At 36.3% G+C, this 13,450-nt stretch overlaps 1 protein-coding gene across 14 annotated transcripts in view; it reads right to left on the reverse strand.

Annotated features, from left to right (window-relative positions):
• The window catches only part of LOC121316827 (regulating synaptic membrane exocytosis protein 1-like), a 127,817-nt gene that overhangs the window by 58,383 nt on the left and 55,984 nt on the right, over window positions 1-13,450 (reverse strand). For 13 of the 14 annotated variants that reach the window (XM_041252058.1, XM_041252056.1, XM_041252063.1 and 10 more), the window contains 3 exons: window positions 12,404-13,254; window positions 5,760-5,813; window positions 358-425 (listed from right to left, as the gene is read on the reverse strand). In XM_041252058.1, the coding sequence (XP_041107992.1) occupies window positions 358-425; window positions 5,760-5,813; window positions 12,404-13,254 (973 nt within the window). The remainder of the gene's footprint in view (window positions 1-357; window positions 426-5,759; window positions 5,814-12,403; window positions 13,255-13,450) is intronic. The other variant, XM_041252059.1, reaches the window with a different exon arrangement.

Consider the following 13,450-nt stretch of genomic DNA (forward strand, 5'->3'; position numbering starts at 1 on the left):
TTATTTATTTGTTTGTTTTAATTTCAGATGTTTTTTTCCTGCAAAAGTTGCATGAAGTATGCCCTCCTCCACTATGTGGTGTACCCCTTTGCAGCATGTACAGCATTGCCGGGCGTGTGATTACTGACCTGTACAGAGCGAAGTGGGCCAGGCTTGATGGAAGGACCCGCCAGCAGCCCCTGTGCCAGGGGGGCATAGGCAGGAAAAGAGGTGTATTGTGCAATGTGAATAATGTGAAATGAAAGCAAGAAGATGGGTATACTGTTAAAACAGTGACATTTAATTGCATCGACAGTGAAATGATGAAATTTAAAGGAAAATAAATGCAATAAGGAACAGCGGTTTGAGAGAACTTACCGTATTTATTGGGGAAGTATCACTAACGTGCCAGATGGCAGTGTCCAATGGGAAACAGTCCCAGTCACCTGCAACAAATACATAAAATTTAGAAACCTTGATGAAATACACACACAGCAAAGGATTAAGTCAAAATACACAGTATATATTTTCGTAAGGCATTTGTACATCCTTAGGCATTCCTTCAAGCTATTGTTTATAGTCCAGGGTTAGTGCTGTACCAGATTAATTACTTTATACTCCTGCCAGCACTAACCTTCTATATATTGCTTTAAAATAAACTAGAAACTGTCATTGTTTGTACAGTCCTATTTTTCTTCAGCTTTTATAAGCATTAATATGTTCAAGCATATATAATCCAATTCTTCAATCAAATGTATTATTGTTTTTTTTTGACACCATTTTGAAAATATATCTGAACTGGAGGACAGCAGCAGGAACACACATCCATATGGATTAGCAAATAATATGTACAGTAGCAACTACAGTTTAAAGTGAGTCGTAGCCAGAGCAACCGAGGTCACACTTAGGTTTCAAGCTCTAGCTGGCAGTATTTATATGACTGCTTGGTACTTACTATTCAACCTCCAAATCTACAGTACAGTATGTTGCACTGCAATCCAACAGAGAAAATTAAGGAGTCTTTTGAACTTTACAAGAATTTTTACATAAGCATCAGTATTTGATCAAGCAAAAAAACAACCAAGGAAACGACCTTGATGCCCTCATAGGTAGTTACAGCCATCGCCATGATCTATCAGTTTAAAACTGCCCAGTATAGGCAAGGAAACTCTCTGAAAGGAAAAAGCTTTTCATTTGGAGGTGTTGTTCAAAAACCAAATGAATTTCCAAAGATGTACAAATCTGAGACTAGACTGTATAACTCTTTTAAAGCCAACATTAAAAAATGATATTAAGAATACAAATCTATTCATTCAAATCCAAAAACAATGAGAAATATTGTGTATTGCTTTATGGTACAAACTTAAATCCATCCATGCAAATTGAATTCATTCTTAATACATTAATAGCAGGAAAAATGTATTCCCACTAGTCTTTATTCACCACGGCGCTGTGTAATACTAGCGTCAGAAGTTTAGAACTGTATTACAGTATGGAACATTGATTTTTACCTCACACAGCTAGTCACATCAGCATGAACTAATGCTGTATATGCTGAATTAACTCCAATTATCACCCTAAGCCTACCTATCTGACATTTAGTAGTTTAATTAACTTTCACTTCACTCTCTAGAGAAGTAACGGCACAGAAAGGCTTAGCAAGTCAGTCACATACTCTATGAACCATGAACCATATTATAAGTGTCAGTAAGAGGCTTAACCCAAGAAAGATTGGGAAGGGGGAGTAAACATATTTACAGTAAATCAAGCATCATTTTGGTGACTTGTTTTTAGCTATTTTCGAGTTTTATATAAATTGTTTTTTTCGGGGCTGTCGCTTTTTATATACTGTATGAATGTATTGTTTTCGTTACTTTCCAAAATGCGTGGGTGGTTTTTTCTGTCACAGTAGTAGTAACTCGACAGTACTTAGCACACTTAAGTTGTACCTTCTTTCCTTTGCTGTCTTCCACAACGAAATCCTTATGGTCACAGGCACATTCTCCTGTGGTTTTTCTATGTAGGCAATTTTTTTTTTACATTTTGCAGTTTTAAATCCTTAACTGTAATACAGCTTACAATTCCGTGAACAAGCCTCCATTCAGGTTTAAAGCATTCAGAAAGAATCAATGGTAGATAAACAAGTCAGGAAGTATCGAGGGACAATTTCCAGCTGCACTGGGAAGGGTAATTTGTTTTTGTTTTTTAAGTGGGAAAGTGGTAATGAAGTCAGTGTGAACTGAGTAACCATTTCCAGTGTTTTTCCAGTGTTTATTATACACTGATTTTTTTTTTTTTAAAATTGTATCAGGGGTGTTTCATCTGGTTTACCTGTTAATACTGAAAATCAGAAGCGCTAATTCTATTATTACAGTATAGAAAAAAAGCCTACATAAAGTGTTCAGATAAGTTATCTAATTCAATTTTAAGACACTTCCTCATTATTACTGATTGGTACTGAAAAAAGGTGTAAATTGAAAATAAAATAAAAGCTAGGAAATACCATCTTGCAATTAACAGGTTCCTATGATGTTGTGTACAGTGTACTCACCTATTTAAAACTGTGCATATGATTTGTCATAATCAACTTAGCTTTATTTATAGGCTTGTTTGTACCAGAATACCTCATATGGAGCTCAAAGCAACCCACAAACACATATGAGTGAGTCTCAACAGGGCTGACGCGCCACCCTGTAGTGTATGAACTATCTTTAAGAGTGTAGAAAATATAAACTGTGTTCACAGTGCTGTATTGTGCATAACCGTAGAACTGTATAAAAACAATATAGGATATGCACTAACCTGAGACAGATGAACACACTGATGAAGTTTCTCACATTTTTATATGGCAGCTCCACAATTGGGAGAATATATATTTCCCTCCATAATGAATTACAAATTGCAACGCTAATCATATTGAATATGAAAGCTTTTTTTTTTTTTTTTTTTTAAATGCAATTCTCAAGTCTGCAAAACATAAGTTTTCCTAATTTTGGTTTGAAACTGGAAAATTAATGGCTACCATGAACTGGCATGATGGAAAATGCTGTACACTGACTGCATCTGTATTTGTCACCTTCTTTTTTTTATTTTTTGTGCAAACTCCATGGCCGAACATGTGTTTAAGAAAAATAGAACCGTGTTCAGTTCTTCTCAGTGCTGTGAAAAAGCGGGCTGGAAATATCCTCTCAGTTTGAGCAACTATCCCACTCTGCTTCCCCACTCCATAAACAATTGGCTCGCTCCGCTCATATTCTCTGTCCTCAACGCAGGGCCAGATTAACCAATATGCCAATAACACCATGCGCAATAATATGCATAGGACGCCCAAAATATGGGTTACCTTAGGGCCCCCCCATCCTTTCATCTGGCCCCGTGTGTCAACCAGCAGTAAAAAGGGTTCATTTCAGCAGCTGTACCTAGCAGCCCCATCTTGTTTCTCAAATTAATATAAAAACCAAAAATAATTTTATCATAATTACTATCAGTGAAGTACGTTTGTATTAAAATACTTTCTAATAGTGGGATTCGATACCAGACCTTAGAAATCCCAAGAAAAGTATTTACTAATCGAGCTACAAGGCAAGTTTTGCTCTCTGCTGAGAATGAAGACTGGCCCTGGCCTACCCCCGCCAAGCCTTCCACACCTGGAACGTGCATCTCCAAAATCTACAAAACTACAGTATGAAGACATCAAATAAAATCTAGAAAAAAAATGCACTGGGTGCCAAAAGTCATCGTAAACATAGCTATTTACACACGTTAAAAACATTAAACATGCAAAACTACACATGTCCTGTTTCCTTGGTCAAACTAATAATAAAACATGTACCCTATAAAAATATTTGTAACGTATCAATAAATACATAACATACACATACGGTTCCAATTATACATGCTGGACATATAAGAAAATTCCTGTCAAGCCTACTCTGTTTACTACTATTGACTGTGGGTACATTCCTTTAACATACCAACACCAAACTTGTCCAGTTCAGCTGTTTGCACGTGTATCAGCAAGCCCTATTCAGGAAACTTTACCAGTTACACATACTGTCAGAATGTTTTTATAAACAAACTTTAGTTGAATAAACTCTTCTAGAGACCTGTTGGATTAAATAATAACAGTCTTGGTACAGTAATAAGTTTCATTAATATTTTACTGTATCTTATTCATAAAAGCAGACTTTGAAACTACATTAGTTAAATAACTTGTGAGTTAAAGCCCGGTGACAAGTCCTTTGTGAACACTAACAATGTATTCAAGTTACCCAATTCAACTGTATATGCATTCTGATATAGAATATTGTATCTTTATAGTGTATTACTGGACGTTAGAGAAAAAGGACTTTCTTTCTTCCAATAAGCAGGCTCCTTTTCTACAATGCCCACAGAATCTTCCACACTATACATTTTTACAATCGTCATTGACCTGCTTCATTACTTTATCAATACTTCCACAGTGTGGAGCCAGCTCCTGGAATACTAATACAGTGCTGTACTGCAATGTTTTTTTTATTTATGACATTTAAAAGCATGTCCACAAGAATTGTGTGTATCTTTAAAAATAAATCTTCACAAAATAATAATAATTATTATAATAATTAGAAGATACTACATGTTGTCACATATTTGAAGCAGTAATCTCTTTCAGGTCTACAATAGAGCATTGCTCAATTTCATCTGATTTGTCAATATATTTAATTATATTTTAGCAGAGCAGCTTAATTTGGTATTAAACAAAAAGTGGAATTTAGAAGGCAAATGAGATGAAAATCACAATTACTAAAGGCTTGAGGGCTTACTCCTGGTAAACGGGCAGTTTGCCATCAGAAAACAAAAATTCTAGCCTTAAATTAACATGCATGGGATTTCTGTATTCCAGCCTGCCCATTTCAAGCAAGCTTCCTGGTTTATATCTCTCATGAGTTACATAACAGCGAACCTGACCTATTTGTAAAACACTGCTGATCTATGCTGTTGTTATGTCCCATTCCAGAAATAGAAGTTTCCGAAATGCAACAGCATAGCTATATAAAGCAATGTAGTACCTGACTATACACAAACTACATTTCGCACCACAAAAAAAGTCTGCCGGGGCATATCTTTGCTCTGACTGCATATGGTTTAAGTGGTGCATGAAATCCAACATATCATTGACTACAGCTGCATTAGGAAATTAAAAAAAAAATCATTGTGTGTCTAAAAGCAAGTGTTGTTTATAGCTTCTTGCCTATTAAAGTTACAGGGATAGTTATACTGAGAGAAACTTCTTAGACAAATGCTTCAAGTGTCTTTTGAGAAAGGATACATTTAACAATAAATTTATACACTGTTTTTGCCACATTAGACACTTCAAAAGAACCCCCCCTTTTTTTTTTAACTTTCTTAACTTTTTTTTATAAATCGAATCTGGAGTTATGACCACTGGTTAAGTGTGTTTTACAGAATTACTGTGAGAAATTAGGTATATTATGTTTTAGCACATACAATCATATAATGAGCTTTAACTGTGTTTATTTATTGCAAAACAAACCTAGTGTATCTAATCACCAAAGCCAGTACTGTCAATTGTATCTGTAACATAATTTCTATAAACTAAAATATAATTAATAAAAAAGGAAAATGTTTCACATCAAACTAATATTACAGTACTATGTCAGCTGCTGCATGTTCTTCACTAGTTTCAGCAGTGCAAAGAACTGTGGTATTCTGTAAGCACAGATTCTAGCTAAAACAAACACAGAATAATATTTAAAGAGACTCTGAAGTCTACTAACCACAGCATTGTTCGGGAGATGGGCAACCCAACTGTCTTCTGCCAAAGACAGCAGCTGAAAATACCAGACATAACAGGATCATTTGGCCGTCTTTCATTTTATTATTCCAACTAACTTGTACTATGAGTTATAGAACATTAAATTACATCTTGAAAACAACATCACAATTTACCATTAGTTTCTATAATTGTTTCCTCAAATTAACCTTCTAAGTTGTTACTGTGCTTTTACAGTGCATTCAAGTTCTGTTTTTCACTATGACAAATAAAAATTTGTGCTGAACAACATTTGAAACAAACAATACATAAAATCAATGGCACAGTTGATTAATAGATCAGCTCAGCTTGCAGTGGTTTACCTGTCCCAGAGTTCAAAGTATTTAGTAGAAGTTGGAGAACCCCAGCAAACATTGCTGTTAACGTCCAGAAGTTCTATCTCCAAACAGAAAAACCGTCATGTGTGGAAAACCTCAATGGTATTTACTTGTAGCCAAGGCACATCAAATTGCCTGAACTTATTATTTCCAGACTAAAGCATTGTCGACGATAACTATAAAAACAAAATACAGTGCAGTGCGACAGTAGACAACGAGGTCAGAAATGCAACAGTCATCAAAACAAATCTCTGCAGAGCAGTGCAACCACAGATTAGCATGGTAATCCACAGGTACAGCATGAGAAGCTAATATGCTTTCCCACAAGGAGAGAGGCGCAAACGATTCAATAGGACCAACATCAACTGTCTGGCAAGATATAAAGATTAAATTCTGTCTGCAGTTTAGTTAATTAATGTTTTCACTGTATGCTGTTGGAGCACTATAAAGGAACGCACAACCTAGAGCATCACAGAAATCAATACCTTTGCAGCAGCTATAATTGCTATTTAACATTGCATTTCCCAATGGAGCTGTAATAGATTAGACTTCCCCTTACGGGTGCAGAAACTGCCTTAGTCTTCTGAAGTTTTGCATCTTTGTCCGTTCCCCCCCACCCCATTAAAGAAACGTGGAAGACAAAGTGTTGTGGAGGCTAAATGCAATGAAAAATATGTTGCTTGGTTTTTTACAGCCTAATGTATGCTAACGAAATACCCTAAATGGAAGAGTGTCTTTCTTTGGTTTCAATCTGCAATGTGCATGTGGAATAACATCTTGTAGCAAATGTCCATGCGATGATTCGGTCATAAGATCGTACTGACGTATGTAAGTGAGTATAAGTGCTTCCAGTGACTCCAAGCAAGAAAGTATTTCTTTATAGTCATATCATGGCTAAAGAAAGTCCAAATAGAAACAACCACTACTCTCTAAACTGAGCACATTCATCAAGTCTACCCTAACTGTTTTGTTGACAATCAACCATACAAAAGTACATTACAAACAAACCCCATAAGGTATGAATAACAAAACAAACAAACAAAAAAAAAAAACATTACACGTATAGCACATGGAAGTGGACATGGAAACGCAATAAAAGATAAAACCCTTACTGTACTGCTTGTACTACAAAAACTGAACATCCACTATCATTCACTACAAAAAAGGAGAACTTACCAGTTTGTACTGTATGACAATTAACTGGAGCCCACTCTTGTATTTGAAACTGAACAAGGCGAGGATTTCAAGTTTGCAACCTACTCCGAGCTCAGACAAATATTAGACTGCATGTTGTAAGTTAAAATGCCTGATGTTCTGCAGGAAGTAGCAGCACTTACATATTTACATTTCAGCAACCATGTGTTTGAGGTCAATAAACTGACCTTAAAGTGTAAGTAAACAGGGCTCTGAAAAATATAGCGTTACATGTCCCCACGTGCTGCTACAAATGTTTAAAGAAAGACCCTGTAATGTTTCTGCTCATTGTTAACATCCTTACAACTTTTTTCACTCATAACTTTAAAGTCTGTTTCAAAGCTATTTTCAAAATGGCTGCTCTAGTGCACTGTGGTTTGAGATCTGTCCTCTAAATCGCTGCAGGAAGAGCGATAAAAAAAAAAAAAAACATGACAAGTGCTCTGGCTTTTCTTTCCCATACCACATCATGGGTTCATTATTGCTGTGTTACCTGTTTGACAATATGGGCAATAATCCTTACACTATCAGTGCACTAGAGCGGCCGTTTTTAAAAGAGCTTTAAAACAGATTTTAAAAGGTATAAGTGTAAAAAGTTGTTAGGATGTTAGCAATGAAAAGAAAAATTACAGGTACTTTATTTAAACATGCAATGCTATATTTTCTGGAACCCCACTACTTACTCTTTAAAAGCCTTATTTTGTGTGAAAATAAACAGTGCGGTATAGCAGCACCTTGAATTGTGCTCTAGTATGCGGTTTAAATGCATAACTCCTACATTTGTGAAAAAGTCAAGTAATGTACAAAAAACAACAGCAACATATTCTACCATTTAGTATTTTGTAATTATAAAAGAACTTCCTTCAGAGAATGTAAAGCTGCATCCCACAATGTTGCTCTGGAATAGGAATGTTTTTGCTGTTACTGGCAGCGGTAGGAGGTTACAAACTACATATTTTATTTCTAAAGCTCAAAGAAAGGAAACTGCAATTTTAAAAGGTTATTATAACTAGAATTGTGCAGTTTATATATATATATATATATATATATATATATATATATATATATATATATATATACACATACACATACACACACACAAATCCTTGTCTGTAATTGGTTGGTTTATACTATATTGTACAAATCATTCACCACAGACTTGTAAGGTAACTATCTTAAATGTTTTAAAATGACTTTTATTATATTCATTGCTATACCTTTAAAAGGGAAAAGGCATCAAAAATGTTATTTATTACAACAGGGCACAGCAGTTGCCTCCCAGCTTAACTACAAAGTTTATTTTACAACAGGACCCTGCGGCAAGACTGGCAAGAAATCCAACCTGGGATTTAATGTCACCAATAAAACTGTTGCTGTACTTGTACTCTGGTGAATAACACACTGTGTTTGACAGAGTATTGTATACTGTACCTTATATCAATCTGTCTAACTATCTATCCAAACATAACCCCTAACAAATTAAACCAAGGTAGGAAATTGTCTCTTCATTCAAATCCAAAAATATGTCCCAAATATTAACTAGCCTCATGTATTCTGGTATCTGCCATTCTGTTACACAGCAAATATCATCATAATATCTTTATTGTGCCTTGCGAAAAATTACAGACATGACCTACTTACACTTGAAAATTAATGGGAACGGTGTACTTGTGCAAAAATGTAACCAAATCAGATGATTTATAATTGCTATTATTTATGTTGGCTGTTTTGACATGCTTCCATTACTCTTCAGTTCCAGCTGCCTGCCACAGAGATGTGTAAAATGTCTTTACAGAAGCGAGACCCAGCTCTATTTAGTGAGCTGACACTTTGGGTTAAGTTTGCTTTTGCTTTTTTTATTTTTTTATTTATTTTTTGACACTAAATGGTGCTGGCGCTTAGTTACTAATACTGTATAAACACAATATCTGAGTAACAAAAAAAAAAAAAGAAAATACATTTTCATTTCAAGCTACTTGCTCTTTAAAAAAATCCAAAGTTGTCTGTACTTTACAACTGTTTATTTACCAGTAAGTCAAACTTTTCCCACAAACTGACCTGTTTTACCTGTGTGGCAGTTACCTCTGTGATCTAAAGGGTGTAAGGGTCGGGCTGAAGGACAGATGGAAAGCATTGTTTTAGCTTCAGATAAAAACATACAGTGCAATATACACATGATATCTGTGTACTTCAATGTACAACAAATACTTTCTTAAATGAACAATGCGTAATTAAAAAAATATAGACATGTTTCCTGTTTTGTAAAATGGTGTACATTTCTCTTCTACCTTAAACCAATATGGACAATGGGTTATCTGTAAGCAATGCTATTAAAGACCAAGTACTTTATAAATCTCAGTGTCATATTATCATTAGCATAGTTATAAGATTTCAGTTCTGAGTGCGCGTTAAACACAAGTGATGCATTTGTCCCCAACACCGTGTATATCAAAGCCAGTTAACCAGATGTCTGCAATTTATTTAATGTGTAAGTCAAAAAAAAAAAAAAAAAAAAAAAAAAGTGAAAAGTAAAGACTCTGTCTCACATAACTTAACAGCTGGAGCATCGGTCTGCACTCTGAACATGCAGAACTGCTGCCACCAACATAACCTATTGCCCCATACAGTTGCAATCACAATTGTTATATACTATGTTCAAAAAGTATATAGCCCACGCTGAAACTCTATAAGCATGTTCTGTAAAAATCAGTACACCATTTGGAAAAATATGATTTGGGATTTATTAAAAATGTGGGCCCTTACGCCTAACCCTCTTCAAATGTTCTCCAAACCTTGCCCCTACTGACCTTTCAGATTGCATTTGTGTATTTAAGGTATACATGTAGTCAAGTAACAGTGGCTGGTAGTGGCTACTGAGGGAATATTTACACCTAGCCAGAATTAGTTTAGGTCAAGTGCAGTCATTCTCAAGGCGATGCTGCTCATTTGAGTGACGTATTGGATAGTCAAGTTTTACATTTTAAAGAAGCTTATTTTAGTCTATTCTGAAGATTCTTGGAATACACATTCTCAAGCAAGCCCAGGGGATGTGCAATTAACAAGATACAAAATTTTGCGGGGGTTGACAGGAGCTTTTGTGCAACAGTCAATTTACAGTTTATAAATACAATGCAGCTATCACACCTCATGCAAAGACAGCATTCCTGTTCTGCTTTCTCTGTAATAGTTCAAGCCTCACACACAATTATAAATAAATGCATGTTCACAAAGTAATATTGCTTATGACTTTGAAAGTGGGATATAAAGTGTACAGGGCTATTTCTTCATTGTAAAAATGTATAGAAAATAATGGTCCACAAAATAATAATGTTCATATTAACGTGCAGCCCTAAAAACTCATTATGCTGTGAAATCACATATCACGCCTCTACAGTACCAACACAAATTGCAGAAACCAGTCCCTGGGGGTAGGGATTTTGTTGCCTATTTTTCTCCTTACCAAGTTGTTTATTGCTTACTACAAAAAAGGTGAACAGTTTGGGGTACCGTTAGACTTGTGAGATGAATTACTCATTAAAATCTTTTGCATATTTTTAAAGAAGAGACAATTATCTATTCAGAGATACCAAGGTATTAGGTAAGTAAAGCGTCTGAGTGAAGAAACATGGGCAATACAATCCCTACCCTAGTCTTGCTGTAAATTATTTGTTGCTTCCATAATTTGTGTAGTTACTGTAATGTATATAAAGTATTGTAACTACAAAAAAAGTTAATTGTTCACAGCCCTGAATGACGGTTTTAGGAAGATTAGTAATCCCAAGTCTCCTGAGTGTGACAGATTTTCGACTGTTGCTTCTCTGAGGCATAGATTTTTAAAAGTGTTTAAAACTTCCATCAGCTTCCCCAGGGTTAAAATCATTTGATAACTCTTAATTGCTTCAACATCAAGACTGCTTTATCACTATAAAGGGCACTTACCCAAGGACTGAATGTTAAATATTTGAGTGGCTTTTAAAAAATACCAAATAACAAAAACAACTATAATAAATTAATTAATGCAAACATTACATAACATGCCTTTTAAACATTTATACCAAGCAAGCAAACTTTTCTAAGAAATGTTGTCTCCTTAAGGTCTGGTCAGACCAGCGATTCGCTTCGTGTCGCTTTGCTTCATGTCGCTTTGCGCAGGTTTTTTTCTGACGTGAGATAGATAGTGCCACACCAGCGAGTCTTTACCCAAGCACCAATTCCCTTTCCTGGGTAAAACAGTACTTTATAGCATTCCATTTAGCCTGAAAATACCCTCCCACCTCCCACTGTTGCTCTTACCTAATAAAAAGTGTTTTGGGAAGACATGGAAAGTGTGACATCAACAGAAGAAGAGGAGGAGGAGAAAGAAGACAAGATTATTTTATTTGGCAGTTTATATCAAAAAAGAAAGAGAAGATGGTGAGTTCATGACCAGCTGAAGAAGAGAAAGGTTTGGGGAGTATCAAACCTTGATACAAGAACTTGAGTCTGATGAGCAACATTTTCAGGATGTCAAAATTGGAATTGGAATTGGTGAAAGAAAATCTGACAAAGGAGAGCATTGGTCCCAGAGAGTGGCTATATGTATCAGATAAATTGGATTATGCTCAATTTGGTGTGGGTATTGGGTAGGAACAATAAAATTGATTATTTTATATAGGAAAAATGTATGTATATAACTATATATTGCCTAATGTTAAAGATGCTGTATAGACGTAAAGTTTAGTTGTACAGTGCCTTGGATTGACGTCACCCAGGAGTTGACTTTTATTGGTCGAGTGCGGAAGCGTTGGTCAAGCGGGGCATAAAAAATTGCTCTGGGAGAAATCTGGACGCGCCGCTCCTAGACATGATGTGAAGAAACGTCCTAGTGTGTGAGGGTACATAGAATCATTATTATATAATAAAGTTACGTCAGGTGAAATGAAGCAACACAATACAAAGTGAAGCACTGGTGTGTCCAGGCCTTTACTACATTATTATTATTATTATTATTATTAGTTTTTCTACTCTACTGTATAGTATGTAGTCTTAACATGCCCAACTATAGCTGGCATTAATACACGAGTGAGAGAAGCCTTACCTTTTTCACTTATACTTTCACTCTCAATCTCAGCGTCTTCACAGCTCGTGTACTCTGGCGTTGACCCTCCTTCTTCCTCTGAGCTACTGACAGACATCTGCCTTTTCTTTATTTTTGTTTTGTGAGGTTTGGGTGGGGGAGGCCTCAGGGATTCTGACTGATCAGAACTTAGGGAGTCATTCCTCAGCATGGTTTCCATCTTCTCCCTCTTAGTTTTGTGGATAATTACAGCAGAACTGGGGTCTAGGTGGCACTGTTTCTTGCACCAGTCTTGGTCCTTACACTCTAACTGTTGAGCGGGAACCGGGCTGTGCCTTTGCATGGGTGGGCTGTGATTGGCTATTTTCTTAGAAACCGAAATTTGCACATCCCCAGTTTTTTCTATTGAATACGACCTTTGATTCTCCATTGGCGACTTGCGATCCTCTGCTCCTGGCTGCTGAGACCGCCTTCCCAGTCTGTTTTCAGGCACCTCCGACACCATCTCTGTATTGGCCGAAGCTACATCACTGTGCCTCCGTTCGTGCCGCGCTTTCGAAACCTTCGCGTGAAACCGCATCTGCTGCTCTTCCGACTGGGGTTTTAAGGGATATCTTGCTAAGTTCGGGTCACTCCGGTACGGCGTCTGAAACTCTTCCTCATTTCTTTGTTTCTCCTCCTCAGCTTTTCTACTTTCCTCGTCCAAGTCCTGGTAATCCTGTGACCTGCCCTTCTCCAAGCGTCTGCTCTCGTGGCGCTCCTCAGCTTGCCTCTGGCCCTGCCTCTCACCCTGTTGAATTTTTGGAACCCGCTTTCTTTCAGTTTTATGACCTCCTTTCCTATTCTGCTCTTGAACTGGTGTGGGTTTTTTCCTGGAATAAAAAACAAAGTCATATTAAACATAAGTTATTATTGGTTACCATTTAAGAACTTGGGTAGAACTGTTAGCAGACTATGGGCTAGATTCTCAAAGCTACTCCAAATCATCATTAGCACAACTTTTTCACCAAATCAGACATAACCAAAAATTATTAGGCCTAGTATTAGTATTTACATCGGCATTACCCT

The sequence above is a fragment of the Polyodon spathula genome, chromosome 6 (assembly GCF_017654505.1).
Source record: "Polyodon spathula isolate WHYD16114869_AA chromosome 6, ASM1765450v1, whole genome shotgun sequence".
NCBI classification, from domain to species: Eukaryota; Metazoa; Chordata; class Actinopteri; order Acipenseriformes; family Polyodontidae; genus Polyodon; species Polyodon spathula.